The sequence below is a fragment of the Balaenoptera musculus genome, chromosome 11 (genome assembly GCF_009873245.2).
Source record: "Balaenoptera musculus isolate JJ_BM4_2016_0621 chromosome 11, mBalMus1.pri.v3, whole genome shotgun sequence".
In the NCBI taxonomy this organism is placed as follows: domain Eukaryota; kingdom Metazoa; phylum Chordata; class Mammalia; order Artiodactyla; family Balaenopteridae; genus Balaenoptera; species Balaenoptera musculus.
In genome coordinates, this window is record NC_045795.1 from 82,905,974 (window position 1) to 82,927,491 (window position 21,518).

At 40.5% G+C, this 21,518-nt stretch overlaps 2 protein-coding genes across 2 annotated transcripts in view; one reads left to right on the forward strand and one right to left on the reverse strand.

Annotated features, from left to right (window-relative positions):
* FRMD4B (FERM domain containing 4B) overlaps positions 1–21,518 on the reverse strand; it is a 183,284-nt gene that overhangs the window by 101,921 nt on the left and 59,845 nt on the right. The window contains 1 exon segment of the mRNA XM_036868317.1: positions 8,911–9,003. Coding sequence (XP_036724212.1) covers positions 8,911–9,003 — 93 coding nt within the window.
* LOC118903471 (GSK3B-interacting protein-like) lies at positions 1,258–4,669 on the forward strand. Its single transcript, XM_036868595.1, has 2 exons — positions 1,258–1,314; positions 4,010–4,669. Exons 1-2 carry the CDS (start codon positions 1,258–1,260, stop codon positions 4,493–4,495), a joined length of 543 nt encoding a protein of 180 aa, XP_036724490.1. The 3' UTR covers positions 4,496–4,669.

The window sequence follows — 21,518 nt, forward strand, 5'->3', positions numbered from 1 at the left end:
CCCAAGCCAGACAGTCTCCAAACTTCCATATTCAGTAGCCGTATATCACATTAAGGAATTTTTTACCCATGAACATGTGGTTGAGGCAGCCTCTGTTAATTATATCATAAAAATGGTTAACATTTATTGAGGGTCTTCGTTACATGTTAACATGCATAATCCTCCAACAACCCTGTGTATTACCACAAGCTCCTATTCCATTTTCTAGGTGAGGAAAGAGGCCCACAGAGGATGCCAGAGGCCACACAGGTAATACACAGGAGAGTTAGGGTTAGAACCCAAGAGCAATGCTAAAGCATTGGTTCTTAAGGGATGGAGTGAAGTGCATCTGGCCATGTTGAAGACATTTTTTTGATTGTCCTGACTTGGAGAGTGTTCCTGGCATCTCATGGGTAGAGGCCAGGGGTGCTGCAAACATCCTACAGAACAGCATGGCTCCCTTCAGTGAAGAATTCCCTGGCCCCAGAATTCCCTGGCGGTCCAGTGGTTAGGACTTTGCGCTTCCACTGCAGGGGACACGGGTTCGATCCCTGGTCAGGGAACTAAGATTCCGCATGCTACACAGTGTGGCCAAAAAAAAAAAAGAATTACTTGGCCCCAAATGTCAATAGTACTGCTACTGAGAAACCGTGCATTAAAGGCCAAGCATTGAACTTCTGTACCCTACAGCCTTTTCACCCATCATAATACTAATGCTTTCCTTCTGCCCTTTTGATGTCACCCTGAGGACAGATTACAGAGAAGACTGAGCAGATTCCCATAAACACTGTCTGGTATGTGATTGGGGAGCACACAGAAATATAATCCTGTAAGAAACTGGAATCGGGGGCTTCCCTGGTGGCACAGTGGTTAAGAATCTGCCTGCCAATGCAGGGGACACGGGTTCGAGCCCTGGTCCGGGAAGATCCCACATGCCGTGGAGCAACTAAGCCCGTGAGCCACAACTACTGAGCCTGTGGTCTAGAGCCTGCGAGCCACAACTACTGAGACTGCATTCCACAACTACTGAAGCCCGCGTGCCTAGAGCCCATGCTCCACAACAAGAGAAGCCACCACAATGAGAAGCCCGCGCACCGCAACGAAGAGTAGCCCCCGCTCGCCACAACTAGAGAAAGCCCGCGTGCAGCAACGAAGACCCAACGCAGCCAAAAATAATAAAATAAATAACAATAATAATAATAAAATAAATTAGAAACTGGAATCGGGATTGAGTTTTGAAGGATTCTGTGTCTTTCTGGAACTCTCATATGGATCAGGATGGTGACTCCTCAAAGACGAAGGCCCCTTACCACCTGCCTGGAAGTTCAAGAATGGGTTAGGCCAGGAGGTCATGGTCAATATTAAGGCAACTAACAGACTTTTTCCCCAGGTTCTGGGATATCGTTCAGATGGAAGTGTGGTGGCGTGCAAAGAGCTCTGGCTAACTCACACATCTGCCTCAGATACCTCTGCTGGGCCCAAAGTAGGAGAAATCCGTTATTTCTCGGTGCTTTTTAATCACATTCCTCTGGGAAGAGGTGAACTTTCCTGTCCTCTCCTTATTGTAAATTACCTACTCTTTGATAGCTCTAAAATAACTCACGGCTACCCAGTCACAAACATTTTACCTTTTCTTCATTTTATCACTCTTCACATTTGCGTTTTTTAAAAATTGCTTAATACGTTCATCATAGGAAAAAATATATATAGACAAGCAAAAGTCATTCCCACAATCATTCTACTCAGAGATAAATTACTGTTAACATTTTAAACTTTTTTCCTACTCATATCTTTTTTTTTTTAAATTTATTTATTTATTATGGCTGTGTTGGGTCTTCGTTTCTGTGCGAGGGCTTTCTCTAGTTGTGGCAAGCGGGGGCCACTCCTCATCGCGGTGCGCGGGCCTCTCACTATCGCGGCCTCTCCCGCTGTGGAGCACAGGCTCCAGACGCGCAGGCTCAGTAATTGTGGCTCACGGGCCTAGTTGCTCCGCGGCACGTGGGATCCTCCCAGACCAGGGCTCGAACCCGTGTCCCCTGCATTGGCAGGCAGACTCCCAACCACTGTGCCACCAGGGAAGCCCTCCTACTCATACCTTTTACTTAAGTGCCATCCTGTGGTCTGCTTCTTTCCCCTAGAATATACTGGGAACTTCTTTCTATATCAATAAATCTATTTCTTCACCAGAATCTTTACCTGTTGGGCTGTATTTCACATATTTGTCTTTCTTAAAAAAAATCAGGTGGAATGATGTGGACCCACGAGTTGTAGTCATAATGCTTCCTTGAGTTAAACTTTCTAAAGGCCGAACGTTCTAGAACCAGGCCAAGGGGTGCTTAAAAGACTGAAAAAAGTCTTTCAAAGGCTCTGTGTTTGCAGCAACTTTGACAGAAAGTTAGTAGTCTTTCCCCACATCTCCTACTAGGACTCTCCACACGCGGCGAATTCTCACCCCCAAGCGTCACAGACAGACAATACTTAGGGTACCTCTGAGTGGCCACTTACAGTCATGCGCATAGCAAAGGAGATTTGGAAATAGGAGGAAGAAGAGAGGGGAAGAGGAGAAGGAGGACCAGAAAGAAAAAAAAAGCAAGAGGGAGTCCGATGAATAAGGGGGGTAAAAGACCCAAGATCCTGGCTTTTTGTGGAGCTGGGTGGTACCAGCCAGAGCCACCTCGGCTTGCCCCCCCCTCCCCGCCCCGCGAGGGGATGGGAGCTTTTCCAATGAGGTCACCCGCAGTTCCCCTGCCACCCCCTGAGAATTAGATGCCTGTTTGCTCACTATCAAGCTTTTCAAATGCTTACATCTGGGCTGCATTACCAAAGAGGCCCATGTGTTTGTGGATGATAATTTACAGCAGCAGATAACAACCCCGGGGCTGGAGGAGTCCCCCAGCAGCCTGGGGGCGTTTGGACTCACAGGGAAACAGAGGATGGGTTAAATGAATTATGGTGCATAAATAAATTATGGGGCGTCTATACACATATGTGTTACACACATAGTTAGTACATATCATTGAGATTTTATAACTAAAGCAAAGACAAAGGTTTAATCCTGAAGTTCATAAAGAGAGAACTAAGTGCATTCACCTTAAATGTTTTCTTCCTTCCATGCAGAAGCGGCATGTGTTTCTGAGCCGCTCCCTGCATCCTGGGGGATATGAACTTGGAGAAAAGTCTTTCCCTGCAAATCTGTAGGATCCCAGTGTTTAGCTCATGGATCAATGAGACAATACAGGTCAAATATCTAACCCAGTGCCTGCCACAGGGTTAATGCTACATTTCAATAGAGAGGAAACTTCTGGAGAGCAAAACTGTATGGTATTTTTCTTTTTCATAAATGCTACAATTAAAAAAATGACATTTTCTTATATTTGCATAATACTCTGCCATGTTATTTTGTGTCCCCTGATCCCTTTTTAATTCACAACCAACTTGCCCAAGATCCCATTTACCGTCTCCAGCGCACGGTATCAGAATCTGGGCCAGGAATGCGGAGGTTTTGGGGGTTGGAGGGGTGACTGTTTAAAAATTTTCCTACAGTGATTCAGATAGGCAACCCCTCTCCTTTTGGGGGAGCTCTGAAATGCAATGTACCTTTTCATCTGATGTCTTTTATTACAGTGATCAATTGTTCACTGTAAAAATGCCATCACTTCCTGAAACCATCTTCATTGTTGGCATTTGGATATTTTAAGCTTTATTTATTTATTTAGGCCTTGCCTCGCGGCTTGCGAGATCTTAGTTTGCCAACCAGGGACTGAACCCGGGCCCCGGCAGTGAAAGCACTGAATCCTAACCACTGGACCGCCAGGGAATTCCCCTACATTTGGATATTTTTAATTGTTAGCAATGAAACTAACAGTGACGCACATCCACATCACGCCTTACTTCTGTGGGGAATCCTCTCCCCTTGTGTGCTAACTCCTCAGCACGTACACACCTCGGTGTCCGCGAGGGAGCGACTCCAAGTTCCAGGGCATGCAGCAGTACTTGCTGACGGGAAAGGCAATGACCCCGATATCAAAAGAGACCGAGCCGAACCCCTCGAAGCGGCCGCTGCCCTCTCGGAGTCTTCGCCAACTATTTTTGCAGAACGGAAACAGACTGTAATCCCATGGAGCTGAGCAGTGTGTCAGCATTTGAAGAAGATGCAGAGCTTAATGGCTTTGAAGGAACTGATATGAAAGACATGAGGCTGGAAGCTGAAGCAGTTGTAAACGATGTTCTCTTTGCTGTTAACACCATGTTTGTCTCAAAAACCCTGCGCTGTGCAGACGATGTGGCCTATATCAATGTGGAAACAAGAGAAAGGAATAGATACTGCCTGGAGCTCACTGAAGCCGGGCTCAGGGTGGTAGGCTATGCTTTCGACCAGGTGGATGATCATTTACAGACTCCCTACCATGAAACAGTCTACTCCTTGTTGGATACACTCAGCCCTGCCTACCGGGAAGCATTTCGAAATGCACTCCTTCAAAGACTGGAAGCTTTGAAAAGGGATGAACAGTCATGACTCAGTTTTTTCCTGTTTGAGAGGCCGCTGCTGGTACACAATGTTGACCTAAAGCTTGAAATTCTTCCAGATGGTCATAGTAGAAAATGCATCTTTGATTTTGTGTCTTTATCATTGTTTGCTTCACATTTAGGCTTTTGATTGAGAACTTTATTGACTAATGAATCGTCTTTCTTAGTTCGTGATTCATTAAGGAAATCCTGAGGCCATTGCTGTGACACCGTCATTAAGACATTCAAAATTTCTTCATATAGTATCTCTGGCATTCTGAAAACCTAATCAGTATTTCATTCTCTTATTGCAGGACTTTGATGCTGCCAGCACTGTCTCTTACATAGGAAATTCTAGATTTGCACAGTAATATAGGAAATAAACTAACTTCAAACTTTGATTCAGCTTGCTAAATCAGGGGTTTGCTACTAGCTTGGACTGACTTTGTAGTAATTATTTTTGCTACTAGCCTTATTGGAAACAAATTATCAACTAGTTTCCCCTGCACAAATTTTGAAATTCACTGCTTCATGTAATCTATTTATATTATTAATATGGACTGATAAAGATGAGTTAATTCTATATTACGTAGCTAGTATTACGTGAAGAACAGGTACTGAAATAGTACTGTATTCCTGTTTGCAACAGCCAGCCAAGTAAGAGGACAAACCGTTAGCAAATGAATGCAACAATTACTTGTTTCCAAGATATTTAAGCACATAAGCAAATACAGGAACAGGCTCCATTCTTTTCCTAACAAAAAGCATCTTCAGTGTGTGTGATTTAAAAGAAAAAAGACTCTGATTTCCTAGAAAACAGTATTTTGGCCTGTGTTGATTCTTATTATGAATGTTTGTTTACATAATGTATAGTATATATTCAGAAAGTATTTTTGCTTCAACGTTTCCTTTCTATGATGTAGCGCTTTGGTATTCCCACAGCACCCCTCCTTCCCCAACAGATGTACAGTGTTTTGTCTCAGTGCTAAATCTGCAATGTCATATGAGTGCATCGTATGGGTTTGAAACCAAAGGATGAATGAAGCATTCAGAGACTTAATATTTGAAAAATGGAGACTGTATTTTATATTTTATTACAGGTACTAATATTTATAAAAATAAACTATACCATGCTGCTACATGTTTTCAAGTACATGTTGAATAATAAGGATTGGGGAGTTGTTTTTTTAATACTAGTCTAAAGCAGCAGCTATAGAAATGTTGAACTAAAATTCCACATCTGGACACACCTTCATAATTTGTCATTTGAAGACTTTTTTAAATCATTATTAAATAATAGGTACTTTTAGGCTCTGAAGATCATGTAGACCAGAGCAAGTTAAAGTTTGGTTTGGGTCACTATTCATTGTCAGAGTTTATTGGAATGCTTAAATTATGTTTGATAAATGAACATTCATCCTCAGCTTTATTTTCAGATGCTGAAGTGTTTGGGTAATGAAGTCTAACTTCAGGTTGAACTTTCTCATGCTTAATCTCAGGCTAAATGTAAAGGATATTTGTAAAGTCTGAATAAAATTCTGTTTACTAATTTTGAGTTAAGTATAAAGAAAAGTGATTGTATGTTTAAAAATTGAAAGCGTTCATTTTGTGATAAATGTTTGATTCCGAGAGATTCTGTTTCCATTTTTGAATTCTGTATTGTTCCATTTTGGTGTGAAGTGATTTGCTCTTTTTATTACTATGAAAGAGCAGCAGAGAGAGAAGACATTAATAAAACTACACATATCAAAACCTCCAAAAAAAAAAAAAAAAAGAGACCATGTGTATTTCTAGAGGCCTCTATGGTGACCACATGTCCAAATACAATCAAATGCTCTTTGGTTCTATTCTTCAATGACTCAAAAGTGTTGTCACTCCAGGCAACCTGGGGGTGGTGGGGTGGTGGTGGTGATGTCTGCTATGATGTGAGTATCACCGGCAGTCCTGTTTTCTTAAAAGAGGAGGCTAGAGACCCTCTGAGAGGCCACTGACGTCACTGGGGTGGCCACAGTCCCATTTGTGAGCCCTCCAAAGAACTGCAATCCACTCGCTGACCTCTGTCAGTTCACTTAATTCCTTGGTGTGTGCTTTTGCTCTATCATTTCCTTAATTAAATCGGAGTAACAACAAGTCCTTAATTGGAATAATAACAAAGACTATTATGACCTCACCGTACTGTTGGGAAGAAGAATTAAATGAATAATTAAAAACTCGATAAGGGCTTTTAAACATGGAAGTAGTTCAGGGAAGGTAAAGCTAAGTGATTACGGGACACTCGTGAGATAAGCGCTGAAACTCACAAACAGGCAGCAGGCAACTCCGGAATCCCAGGAACTCGCTTTGGAATGACAGGGCCGCCTTATGAATGACTGTACAGAAGGGAAGACACAGCTTTCTCCCCTGGCATTTTGAGACCAAAAATAGACCAGATAGTAGTGGTCAAAGAACTAGAACACAAATCTGCTGACTAAATAAATGGCACTGAGTAGTTAGGCTACAGAAGCACTACATATGTGCCCAAAGATGAAAGTGTAAAGATGTTAACTGCCAGCTGCATCTTAATAAAGTCACTGGAAACAGCCTAAACGCTTAACAGTAGCCTGGATAGCTAAATTATGGAAGTGCAAAGAAATAAAGTAGATTTCTATATACCCAAGGAAAGCTCTCCAGGTTAAAAAAAAAAAGTAAGTCACCAAACAACTTATCAGCCTTACTTTTCTCTAAGAAGGGGAGTGAATAGGGGATAAAGTGAGGGAGCAGCCTGGTGGAGAGTAATTCTTCCTTTTCACTCTATACTTTCATAAAGTTTGAAATGTTTACAGTGATAACTCTTTGTGAAAAAAGACTGATTATGTTGAGCCATTTTCCCTACATAATAAGAGATGAAAGCTTCTCTATTCTCTGACCCCTGCTTAATTACTAATGTACATTTTTTGCTATTGCTGCTGTTCTGTGTTTGTCTTTTTCTCCATTTCCATGGACACAAGCACTCATATCACACTCTTTCCAGGAAACTCCTACGTTTTTCTGTAGGATTTCTGTGTACTTTTCCATACATGCTACGCTCCTGGACAAATCACCATTATGCTACCTCCTTCCTGGGTTTTAAAAATGTGACTTCTGGTGGTAAGAAAAAAATTCTAAACAAGATTTCAGAGCAAAAAGCAAAAAACAAATTGGGGGCTGTCAACGCTTTATTTACTTCATAAGGAGCAGCCTCCATCCACAATCACCATCAATTCATGTTAAAAAGAGACTTAAAAAGAAAAGGACAATCAGGACATCTTATCACACTTTTGGATTACAGGGAGCATAAAGAAGTAAAAAAAAAGAAACAAGTGTTTGTGGAAATTGACATGATTTTGTCAGGTAAACATACTATAACCAAACCCCACCCTGCCTCAAAGAAAGACAAAAAGCCTCCACCGTCATGTCATAAAACAAAGCATAGTTCAACATCCAAAAAATAACATAAGCTCAGAATTTAGGGTCCATTCTTTAGGTTAATCCAGCTTTGTGAAAACATATTTAGATTTATGGGAAATCTCCTACCTTAGCTTATTTTATCATATTTGGCTTCAGACCAGGAAGACAAAATTTGTCATGAAAATATATCAAATTCAGGATGGTGGGGAGAGGGGCTAGTACATAGGAAGGGGCTTTCAGCAAAATTGGTGACGTTTTATTTCTTAAGCTAGGTAAGGAACATGGGCGTCACTCTTTATAACATTTTATTATCTTAGAGTATGAATAATTAATGTGAAAAAATATTTCCATCATCGGCTGGCTTTAAGAAATCACTGATTTAGTTGAATATATCCATTGCAGGAGGAAATAACTGAGGCCAATATGTATGGTTAAGTGACTTGCCCAAGCAGAGCTCAGAGAACAAATCAAGGATTCCTTCCCAGCAGTCTCTTCAGGAAAGCAGAATTCAGATTTCTGTACTGTTAAGATAATTCTTTCCATGAGCATTTGTTTGCATTTTATTGTCTATTCCAATTAAGGTGTGAAACTGTATAAAATTCAATTATTTCCATAGTCTCTAGAAAACATTCCTACATAAAATGTAATAGTAAATGTTTGCTATATTTCAAATTATAAAAATCTAGAAGTATGTTGAGTCAGAAACAGGTTTATGTATTAAAATATATTACTTACGTTTTTCAGCTTTAAATGGATTCAAGGGGCTTTGAGAACTAAAGGAAGGTGATTCTATACTTCATCTTCAAAGGAAACAGTTCTACACAGTATCTATGTTAACATGTTCCCCAGACTAAGACAGCAGAGAATCTCTTTCATGTAATAATTTTTTGATCGGTGCCTTCTTTTTTTAAATTCTCTGACTCTGATCACCAGAATTTTTTTTTCTAAAAAAAAAAAAAGAGGCAGGTGGTGATGGTAGATGTGTCTCTGGTTACATACCTCACAGAAAAGTGCAAAACGGTTGGGCCTGGTTTCTTGGGCAAATCGTGGTCAAGAACTCGGTGGTCTAACTGTAGCCAGTTCTGCTGACCTCTGTAAGAGTAAAACAAAACAAAACAAGAAAGATTAAACAGAAACCCAGAGAAAGGTTTAATAAACACTGTGTTGGCAGAGCAGTGCAGTAACAGTTATTCTCACACATTAATGGTAGGAGTATAACCTGTTACAACCAGTGATGAGGCCAATTTGGCAATTTCTATCAAAATTACAAAAGCACCTGCCTCTGAACCAGCATTGTCATTTCTGGGAGTTAAGGATAAACCTGCACATGTGGAAAATAGCCTATGTATAAAGCCACTCACTGTAGCATTGTTTGTAGCAGCAAAAAGGCTCACAACAACCTAAAAATCAAACAGGGTATTGTTTAAAAAAATGAATTTAAACAGCAATGAAATACTATGCAGCCATACCAAAGATCAAGGGTATCTTTACAAACTTATTGTGAACAATTTTCAAAATATGGTGTTAATTGAAAAAGCAAGATGCATAACAGTGAGTATAATATATTGCCATTTTTTTAAGTTAAAAAAAGAAGAGCTAGACATATGTGCATTTATATGTATAAAAATATCTCAGAGAGGATACATCATGAAATGAACAAGAAACTGAAAACACTGGCTGCCTTTGGAGATAAAAAACTAGGTGACATTAAACATATTAATCCTTAAATTCTTATTAAATATAAAATCTGAAATATTTTAGATAGTCAAGAAGGGAAAAACTTTTCTTTTAATGAAAACAGACAGACACAGATAACAATACTACAGCTTTTATAAAAATATGGGGTCGACACACTACTATGTATAGAACAGATAACTAATAAGAACCTACTGAATAGCACAGGGAACTCTATTCAATACTCTGTAATGACCTGTATGGGAATAGAATCTAAAAAAGAGTAGATATATGTGTATGTATAACTGACTCACTTTGTTGTACAGCAGAAACTAAAACAACATTGTAAATCAACTAGACTCTAATAAAAAAATTAATTAAAAGATAAAAATAAAAATATGGGGTCAAATACTTTCTGGGGGCTGTTTTTGGATATATATTATGGAATCCCTAACATTTAAGCATGTATTTGCTGATTCATTCAAGAGCTTCACTAAATTCATGGGTATAAACATTTTCCTGAAATTGTGACCTGAGGGATGGAAGAATTGAGACACTGTGGCTGGGGATTGTTTATGTGACTTTTCCAAGATTGTTTCACTACTTGATCCATTTTAGATTGTAAATTCCCAAAAGGCAGAGACACCATTCGCTTGCTTACACAAAACTTAAGAACATGCTGATAGCGGTGGGATGTCAAATTATACCCAAACCTATAATGGTTAAGAAGACATTTTCTAACCTATTTTGGTCTTTGAGTAAATAATTTTTTTAAAAATCAGAAAACTCTAACCTGTATTTATTATAAAGTAGATAGGAAATGTGAGTAATAATAATAATAATAATAATAATAGCAGCTAATCTTTATTGAGCAACTACTTAGTGCCAACCAAGCTGGTACTTTTTTTATATATTAATACTATATTTTACAATTAGTCTGCAAAGAAAAGTGGCAGAGCTGGGATTTGAACCCAAGACTTTGGATACAGGAGAAAATGAGATTAGAGGGTTGAATCAGCTTTTTTTTTTTTTAATTTTTGTTTTATTGTAGTAAGAACTCTTACCATGAGATTTACCCTCTTAATAAGTTTTTTTTTTAAACATCTTTATTGGAGTATAATTGCTTTACAATGGTGTGTTAGTTTCTGCTTTATAACAAAGTGAATCAGCTATACATATACATATATCCCCGTATCTCTTCCCTCTTGCATCTCCCTCCCTCCCACCCTCCCTATCCCACCCCCCTAGGTGGTCACAAAGCACTGAGCTGATCTCCCTGTGCTTTGCGGCTGCTTCCCACTAGCTATCTCTTTTACATCTGGTAGTGTATGTATGTCCATGCCACTCTCTCACTTTGTCCCAGCTTACCCTTCCCCCTCCCCGTGTCCTCAAGTCCGTTCTCTAGTAGGTCTGCGTCTTTATTCCTGTCCTGTCCCTAGGTTCTTCATGACCTTTTTTTTTTTTTTTTTAGATTCCATATATACACGTTAGCATACGGTATTTGTTTTTCTCTTTCTGACTTACTTCACTCTGTATGACAGACTCTAGGTCCATTCACCTCACTACAAATAACTCAATTTCGTTTCCTTTTATGTCTGAGTAATATTCCATTGTATATATGTGCCACATCTTCTTTATCCATTCATCTGTCGATGGACACTTAGGTTGCTTCCATGTCCTGGCTATTGTAAATAGAGCTGCAATGAACACTGGGGTACATGACTCTTTTTGAATCATGGTTTTCTAAGGTTATATGCTCAGTAGTGGGGTTGCTGGGTCATATGGTAGTTCTATTTGTAGTTTTTTAAAGAACCTCCATACTGTTCTCCATAGTGGCTGTATCAATTTACATTCCCACCAACAGTGAAAGAGGGTTCCCTTTTCTCCACACCCTCTCCAGCATTCATTGTTCGTAGATTTTCTGATGATGGCCATTCTGATTGGTGTGAGGTGATACCTCACTGTAGTTTCGATTTGCGTTTCTCTAATGATTAGTGATGTTGAGCATCCTTTCATGTGTTTGTTGGCAATATGTATATCTTCTTTGGAGAAATGTCTGTTTAGGTCTTCTACCCATTTTTGGATTGGGTTGTTTGTGTTTTTGATATTGAGCTGCATAAGCTGCTTGTAAATTTTGGAGACTAATCCTTTGTCAGTTGCTTCATTTGCAAATATTTTCTCCCATTCTGAGGGTTGTCTTTTCATCTTGTTTATGGTTTCCTTTGCCGTGCAAAAGTCTTTAAGTTTCATTAGGTACCATTTATTTATTTCTGTTTTTATTTCCATTTCTCTAGGAAGTGGGTCAAAAAGGATCTTGCTGTGATTTATGTCTAAGAGTGTTCTGCCTATGTTTTCTTCTAAGAGTCTGATAGTGTCTGGCCTTACATTTTAGTCTTTAATCCATTTGAGTTTATTTTTATGTATGGTCTTAGGGAGTGTTCTAATTTCATTCTTTTACATGTAGCTGTCCAGTTTACACAGCACCACTTATTGAAGAGGCTGTCTTTTCTCCATTGTATATTCTTGCGTCCTTTATCAAAAATAAGGCAACCATATGTGCGTGGGTTTATCTCTGGGCTTTCTATCCTGTTCCATTGATCTATATTTCTGTTTTTGTGCCAGTACCATACTGTCTTGATTACTGTAGCTTTGTAGTACAGTCTGAAGTCAGGGAGCGTGATTCCTCCAGCTCCATTTTTCTTTCTCAAGATTGCATTGGCTATTTGGGGTCTTTTGTGTCTCCATACAAATTGTGAAATTTTTTATTCTAGTTCTGTGAAAAATGCCATTGGTAGTTTGATAGGGATTGCATTGAATCTGTAGATTGCTTTGGGTAGTATAGTCATTTTCACAATGTTGATTCTTCCAATCCAAGAACATGGTATATCTCTCCATCTATTTGTATCACCTTTAATTTCTTTCATCAGTGACTTATAGTTTTCTGCATATAGGTGTTTTGTCTCCTTAGGTAGGTTCATTCCTAGGTATTTTATTCTTTTTGTTGCAATGGTAAATACGAGTGTTTCCTAGATTTCACTTTCAGATTTTTCATCGTTAGTGTATAAGAATGCAAGAGATTTCTCGGCATTACTTTTATATCCTGCTACTTTACCAAATTCATTGATTAGCTCTAGTAGTTTTCTGGTAGCATCTTTAGGATTCTCTATGTATAGTATCATGTCATCTGCAAACAGTGACAGCTTTACTTCTTCTTTTCCAATTTGGATGGATTATTTATTTATTTATTTATTTACTTATTTATTTATGGCTGTGTTGGGTCTTCGTTGCTATGCGCAGGCTTTCTTTAGTTGCAGCGAGCGGGGGCTACTCTTCATTGAGGTGTACGGGTTTCTCATTGCTGTGGCTTCTCTTGCTGAGCACAGACTCCAGGCACGCGGGCTTCAGTAGTTGTGGCTCATGGGCTTCAGTAGTTGTGGCTTGCGGGCTCTAGAGCACACAGGCTCAGCAGTTCTGGCACACGGGCTTATTAGCTGCTCCATGGCATGTGGGATCTTCCTGGACCAGGACTCGAACCCATGTCCCCTGCATTGGCAGGTGGATTCTCAACCCCTGGCCACCAGGGAAGCCCTGGATTCCTTTTATTTCTTTTTCTTCTCTGATTGCTGTGGCTAAAACTTCCAAAACAATGTTGAATAATAGTGGTGAGAGTGGGCAACCTTGTCTTGTTCCTGATCTTAGTGGAAATGGTTTCAGTTTTTCACCACTGAGGACGATGTTGGCTTTATGGCCTTTATTATGTTGAGGTAAGTTCCCTCTATGCCTACTTTCTGGAGGGTTTTTATCATAAATGGGTGTTGAATATTGTCAAAAGCTTTTTCTGCACCTATTGAGATGATCATATGGTTTTTATTCTTCAATTTATTAATATGGTTTAACACATTGATTGATTTGCGTATACTGAAGAATCCTTGCAATCCTGGGATAAATCTCACTTGATCATGGTGTATGATCCTTTTAATGTGCTGTTGGATTCTGTTTGCTAGTATTTTGTTGAGGATTTTTGCATCTATGTTCATCAGTGATATTGGCCTGTAGTTTTCTTTCTTTGTGACATCTTTGTCCGGTTTTGGTATCAGGGTGATGGTGGCCTCATAGAATGAGTTTGGGAGTGTTCCTCCCTCTGCTATATTTTGGAAGAGTTTGAGAAGGATGGGTGTTACCTCTTCTCTAAATGTTTGATAGAATTCACCTGTGAAGCCATCTGGTCCTGGGCTTTTGTCTGTTGGAAGATTTTTAATCACAGTCTCAATTTCAGTGCTTGTGATTGGTCTGTTCATATTTTCTATTTCTTCCTGTTCAGTCTTGGAAGGTTGTGCTTTTCTAAGAATTTGTCCATTTCTTCCAGGTTGTCCATTTTATTGGCATAGAGTTGCTTGTAGTAATCTCTCATGATCCTTGTATTTCTGCAGTGTCAGTTGTTACTTCTCCTTTTTCATTTCTAATTCTATTGATTTGAGTCTTCTCCCTTTTTTTCTTGATGAGTCTGGCTAATGGTTTATCAATTTTGTTTATCTTCGCAAAGAACCAGCTGTTAGTTTTATTGATATTTGCTATTGTTTCCTTCATTTCTTTTTCATTTATTTCTGATCTGATCTTTATGATTTCTTTCCTTCTGCTAACTTTGGGGCTTTTTTGTTCTTCTTTCTCTAATTGCTTTAGGTGTAAGGTTAGGTTGTTTATTTGAGATGTTTCTTGTTTCTTAAGGTAGGATTGGATTGCTATAAGCTTCCCTCTTAGAACTGATTTTGCTGCAGCGCATAGATTTTGGGTGATTGTGTTTTCATTGTCATTTGTTTCTAGGTATTTTTTGGTTTCCTCTTTGATTTCTTCAGTGATCTCTTGATTATTAAGTAGTGTATTGTTTAGCCTCCATGTCTTTGTATTTTTTACAGATCTTTTCCTGTAATTGATATCTAGTCTCATAGTGTTGTGCTCAGAAAAGATACTTGATACGATTTCAATTTTCTTAAATTTACCAAGGCTTGATATGTGACCCCAGATATCATCTATCCTGGAGAATGTTCCATGAGCACTTGAGAAGAAAGTGTATTCTGTTGTTTTTGGATGGAATGTCCTATAAATATCAATTAAGTCCATCTTGTTTAATGTATCATTTGAAGCTTGTGTTTCCTTATTTATTTTCATTTTGGATGATCTGTCCATTAGTGAAAGTGGGGTGTTAAAGTCCCCTACTATGATTGTGTTACTATCAACTTCCCCTTTTATGGCTGTAAGCATTTGCCTTAGGTATCGAGGTGCTCCTATGTTGGGTGCATAAATATTTACAATTGTTATATCTTCTTCTTGGATTGATCCCTTGATCATTATGTAGTGTCCTTCTTTGTCTCTTGTAATAGTCTTTGTTTTAAAGTCTATTTTGCCTGATATGAGAATTGCTACCCCAGCTTTCTTCTGATTTCCATTTGCATGGAATATCTTTTTCCATCCCCTCACTTTCCATCTGTATGTGTCCCTAGGTCTGAAGTGGGTCTCTTGTAGACAGCATATATACGGGTCTTGTTTTTGTATCCATTCAGCCAGTCTATGTCTTTTGGTTGGAGCATTTAATCCATTTACATTTAAGGTAATTATCGATATGTATGTTCTTATTGCCATTTTCTTAATTGTTTTGGGTTTGTTATTGTAGGTCTTTTCCTTCTCTGTGTTTCCTGCCTAGAGGAGTTCCTTTAGCATTTGTTGTAAAGCTGGTTTGGTGGTGCTGAATTCTCTTAGCTTTTGCTTATCTGTAAAGGTTTTAATTTCTCTGTCGAATCTGAATGAGATCCTTGCTGGGTAGAGTAATCTTGGTTGTAGGTTTTTCCCTTTCATCACTTTAAATATGTCCTGCCACTCCCTTCTGGCTTGCAGAGTTTCTGCTGAAAGACTCAGCTGTTAACCTATGGGGATTCCCTTGTATGTGTATTTGTTGTTTTCCCTTGCCTGCTTTAATATTTTTCTTTGTATTTAATTTTGATAGTTTGATTAATATGTGTCTTGGCATGTTTGTCTCCTTGGATTTATCCTGTATGGACTCGCTTCACTTCCCTGGACTTGATTACTATTTCCTTTCCCTATTAGGGAAGTTTTCAACTCTAATCTCTTCAAATATTTTCTCAATCCCTTTCTTTCTCTTCTTCTTCTGGGACCCCTATAATTCGAATGTTGGTGCGTTTAATGTTGTCCAAGAGGTCTCTGAGACTGTCCTCAATTCTTTTTCATTCTTTTTTCTTTATTCTGCTCTGCAGTAGTAATTTTCCACTATTTTATCTTCCAGGTCACTTATCCCTTCTTCTGCCTCAGTTATTCTGCTATTCATTCCTTCTAGAGAAGTTTTAATTTCATTTTATTGTGTTGTTCTTCATTGTTTGTTTGCTCTTTAGTTCTTCTAGGTCCTTTGTTAAAACATTTCTTGTATTTTCTCCATTCTATTTCCAAGATTTTGGATCATCTTTACTATCATTATTCTGAATTCTTTTTCAGGGTAGACTGCCTATTTCCTCTTCATTTGCTTGGTCTGGTGGGTTTTTTACCTTGCTGCTTCATCTGCTGTGTGTTTCTCTGTCTTCTCATTTTGCTTAACTTGCTGTGTTTGGGGTCTCCTTTTAGCAGGCTGCAGGTTCGTAGTTCCCGTTGTTTTTGGTTGTCTGTCCCCAGTGGGCGAAGGTTTGGTTCAGTGGGTTGTGTAGGCTTCCTGGTGAGGGGACTGGTGCCTGTGTTCTGGTGGATGAGGCTGGATCTTGTCTTTCTGGTAGGCACGTCCACGTCTGGTGGTGTGCTTTGGGGTGTCTGTGGCCTTATTATGATTTTAGGCAGCCTCTCTGCTAATGGATGGGGCTGTGTTCCTGTCTTGCTAGTTGTTTGGCATAGGGTGTCCAGCACTGTAGCTTGCTGGTCGTTGAGTGGAGCTGGGTCTTGATGTTGAGATGGAGATCTCTGAGAGATTTTCGCCGTTTGGTATTACGTGGAGCTGGGAGGTCTCTTGTGGACCAGTGTCCTGAAGTTGGCTCTCCCACCTCAGAGGCACAGCCCTGACGCCTGGCTGGAGCACCAAGAGCCTTTCATCCACACGGCTCAGAATAAAAGGGAGAAAAAATAGAAAGAAAGAAAGAAAGAAGATAAGATAAAATAAAATAAAGTTATTAAAATTAAAAAATAAATTATTAAGAAAAAAAATTTAAAAAGTAATAAAAAAAAAAACGGACAGACAGAACCCTAGGACAAATGGTAAAAGCAAAAGTATACAGACAAAATCACACACAGAAGCATATGCATACACACTCACAAAAAGAGAAAAAGGGAAAAAATATATATATATCTTTGCTCCCAAAGTCCACCTCCTCAATTTGGGGTGATTCGTTTTCTATTCAGGTATTCCACAGATGCAGGTACATCCAGTTGATTGTGGAGATTTAATCCGCTGCTCCTGAGGCTGCTGGGAGAAATTTCCCTTTCTCTTCTTTGTTTGCACAGCTCCCAGGGTTCAGCTTTGGATTTGGCCCCGCCTCTGCGTGTAGGTCGCCTGAGGGCGTCTGTTCTTCGCTCACACAGGACGGGGTTAAAGGAGCAGCTGCTTCGGGGGCTCTGGCTCACTCAGCCCGTGGGGAGAGAGCGGTACGGAGGAGGCGGGGCGAGCCTGCGGCGGCAGAGGCCGGCGTGACGTTGCAGCAGCCTGAGGCGCGCCGTGCGTTCTCCCGGGGAAGTTGTCCCCGGATCACGGGACCCTGGCAGTGGCGGCTGCACAGGTTCCCGGGAGGGGCGGTGTGGAGAGTGACCTGTGCTCGCACACAGGCTTCTTGGTGGCGGCAGCAGCAGCCTTAGCGTCTCATGCCCGTCTCTGGGGTCCGCGCTGATAACTGGCTCGCGCCTGTCTCTGGAGCTCGTTTAGGCGGCGCTCTGAATCCCCTCTCCTCACACACCAGGAAACAAAGAGGCAAGAAAAAGTCTCTTGCCTCTTCGGCAGTTCCAGACTTTTCCCGGACTCCCTCCTGGCTAGCTGTGGTGCACTAGCCCTTCAGGCTGTGTTCATGCCGCCCACCCCAGTCCTCTCCCTGCGATCCAACCGAAGCCCGAGCCTCAGCTCCCAGCCCCGCCCGCCCCGGCGGCTATGAGCAGACAAGCCTCTCGGGCTGGTGAGTGCTGGTCGGCGCCGAGCCTCTGTGCGGGAATCTCTCCGCTTTGCCCTCCGCACCCCTGTGGCTGCGCTCTCCTCGTGGCTCCGAAGCTTCCCCCTCTTGCCACCCCCGCAGTCTCTGCCCGCGAAGGGGCTTCCTAGTGTGTGGAAACCTTTCCTCCTTCACAGCTCCCTCCCACTGGTGCGGGTCCCGTCCCTATTCTTTTGTCTGTTTTTTCTTTTCATTTGCCCAACCCGGGTACGTGGGGAGTTTCTTGCCTTTTGGGAGGTCTGAGGTCTTCTGCCAGCGTTCAGTAGGTGTTCTGAAGGAGTTGTTCCACATGTAGATGTATTTCTGATGTATTTGTGGGGAGGAAGGTCATCTCCACGTCTTACTCTTCCGCCATCTTGAAGCTCCTCCTTCTGAATCAGCTTTTATAATAACTTTTGGCTTGATTTCTGTCATTTACCAGTCTTTTTTAAAATTTATTTTTTATTTTGTCACTTACTAGTTTTAACATAGGAAAAAAGTGTGTCTTTATTTCTGTAATTATTAGATGAGACTTCCGATAACTGTCTCTAGCTTTCCTTGTAGGAATATTATCAAAATAAATAAGTTGATATAAGTGACATAAGGAAAGGTTCATAGAATTACTGCTTTTGTGGGTAAAAAATATATAAGGATAGGGGACTAGAAGTTAAAAGATTCTTACACTGTATTTGATCAAGTTTAGGATGGCACTGATTTGAAGACATACCCCAATTTCACAGATGCTCAATGTATGTCTGAAATACATTAAGTATTGATAGTATTCAAAAGTTTTCTTAGAGAAAATGAGACTAATTTTGAATTGTCTTTTTTGCTTTACTTAGGAAGATGTGGCATCATTTAAGAAGCATAATGTATATTTACATGAACTTGTGTGAAATGATGTCCAAGAATGCAGCAGTTGTATAATAACATGTAGAGCATAAATCAGTTATATTAACCACAGAAGACACTCAAATACTATTATATATTAACGAAAATTCTTAGAATTCTTAGATACACTTCTGGAGGGATACAGAGCAAATTGCTACAATCAAAAGACAGCAGCCTCAACTATGATATTAAGTGTTTTTATAAGAAGATATTCATGTAAAAGTAATACAAAAATAAGTTTTTAGAAAAGAAAAATTAGAAATTAGATTTTTAAAAATCTACCCATAATTTGACCAACAGGATGAAGTTAGAATAACAAAAATGTGAAAATTACCCTTAACTCTATCATTGAGATATATTCCAGGTTAACATGCTGTTTTCTAGCCTTTGAGAGTAAAATGAGATCAAAAAGCACTTATTCCTTATAACCTACTTTTCTCAAGTTTTTCCATCAGCAAATGGGACAGATCTAATCAATACCTAAAAAGACAGTTGAATTTACACATTCACCTCTATCAGCTGTGTTAGCCCACTATGAAGCAAGCGTCCTTTTTGGCTAGAATTGTATCAGTCAAAGGTCGATCATCTCAGGCCCACCGGATGGAACACTGATCAAAAATCCCAATTGTGTTGTGAAACCTATTTGTTATTTCTGAATAAACAAAGCTCATCCAGCAAATCCTTTCAAAACAAGGAAAGGAAAAAAATGTCAAGTGGGAACCATTATGGGGAACAGAGTGCTGCCTTAGGAGGGTCGTGACTGCCCTCTAGGGGTAAAGACTCGCCCTGCACACAGAACACCAGAAGACACGTGGGCGTGAGCTTAGGAATTCTGTCCCCTCCCTCTAATAGGACCACGAGTTTGTTTTTGTTGGTCACCATCACTACTTTTATCATGTAACCGCGTGATTCCATTTTTCCATTTCTCTTCTTGGCCCGTGGAGTAGGATACAGACAGTGGCTAGTTTCATTGACAAAATGTCCCCTCCGCTTTGCGTTACTCTATTTGGAGAAGTTCACCAAAGGCAAAGAGCTGATGTGGCATCTAGGCTGGAAAATGCAATTCAGACAGCATCCTGGGAGGGATCCGACTAAGTGGTTTTATGGGGGCGGGGGAAGGGGAGTGCCGAAAGAAAATACTTTCCAAAAATATTTACCAGACAAGAAAAAGAACTAAGCCTGTGACCAAGACATTCCAAGGAGACACCCTTTGACAGAAGCAATTTTCCAGACCTGTTCCCCAGAAAGGTGGAAATGGCCAATTCCCACTCCCCCCTCCAAGAGCCCAGCTCATACTTCTTCTAAAAATAAACACAGCTAGAGCCAGAAGACACCTTCTAAACTGATCATAATTCAAAAACAGACTCTGCTGTCATTTGCAGGGGAGTGCACGAAGGACATTTTGGAGCCAGGCTTCTTGGAAAGGCTATAAGCATTGACCGATGTCACTAAAGAAGACAGCTAGAGGAGGGACTTCAGTGAGACATTCTTCTTCCAACAGAGTATTTAGAAAGAAATCATCCCAAGGCACACGATGGGGAAAGCGGCCCAAGTCAGGAAAGGAAATCATTCATATTATGTATTCCTTACTTTCTGAAGAGAAGGTCCTACAGTCTGAACACTTGATGTATGCCCCCTCTGGTTACGTTCACCTGGGTTTGGAGCTTTCCCAAAAGCCTGCCATGTGGCCAGGACTCTTTTCCAGCCTACCGTGAACCTTACAGCCTGGGACATTTGCAAGACCACAGTCATTAATCATGTCACTCCCCTGCAGAACATCCTTCAGGGGTCTTCGTGTGCCTTCTGCATCTACATGACTCTCCGGGCTCACCTGTGTGTTTGTCCTTCTTATATCTTAATCCACGCTCAGGCCAGTTTCCTAGCCACTGGGCAGATGTACCGAGTTCATGACCATGTCCATGCACTGGTGCACAAAATGACTTTTCCCTGGAATGCCGGCTCCTCTCCCCACTACCTAAGGTCTAAGTGCCCTCCCAATTACCCTCCTGTGTGGCTTCCCACCCAAGTCCTCCTTCAGCCTCCTTCAGAGCACACCTTCCTGCCATGACTACGAACAACAGGATGCTGTGTGCGTGGGCTCTGCCTACCCTACCTGTTTAATAGTATAATACTATGACCCTATTATGTACCTTATATAGTACTTATTATTTTGGTGCTATTAGTATGCCCATTGTACAGATGAGAAAACCTGAGCGTCAGAGATATTAAGTCTAAGATCTCATAGCTACCAAGCTTCTATGATGTCCACCCTGCCTCCCTCTCAACCTTTATCTTGTACCACTTTTCCTCTTACTCTCTCTATTGAAGACATACTGGCTTTTTTTTTTTCGTTCTCAAAAAAAAACCCAGAAAACCAGTCAAGCTTATTCTCACCTGAGAGTATTTCCACCCGCTTTAGTTAGAAATTAGATTAGTTGGGAAAGCCGCCCCGACTTCTGCAGAACTGGTTCTTGTTTTTTATTATACATCACCTTTTAGAAGCCGTCCTGGTCCACCCTGTCTAAAACTGCACCACCCCACCCCTGTTTTCTTGATCATGGCCTCTTGTTTCATGTTCTTCAAAGCACTTGTCATTTCTGGTATCTTCTCATTTATCTTTTTTTTTTTTTAAATATTTATTTATTTATTTATTTTGGCTACACTGGGTCTTAGTTGCAGCCTGCAGGACCTTTTAGTTGCAGCATGCAGACTCTCAGTTGTGGCATGTGGACTCTTTAGTTGCGGCATGCATGTGGGATCTAGTTCCCCAGCCAGGGATCAAACCCGGGCCCCCTGCATTGGGAGTGCAGAGTCTTACCTACTGGACCACCAGGGAAGTCCCTCATTTATCTATTTATTTACTTGTTCTACTGGAAGCTA

What these genes read in the sequence shown, in the direction of transcription:
- LOC118903471 (XM_036868595.1), top strand. Translation starts at nt 1,258, where the DNA reads ATGGTGACTCCTCAAAGACGAAGGCCCCTTACCACCTGCCTGGAAGTT. An exon ending in GCCTGGAAGTTCAAGAATGG is followed by an intron (nt 1,315 to 4,009) that starts GTTAGGCCAGGA and finishes CGATATCAAAAG; the next exon opens with AGACCGAGCCGAACCCCTCG.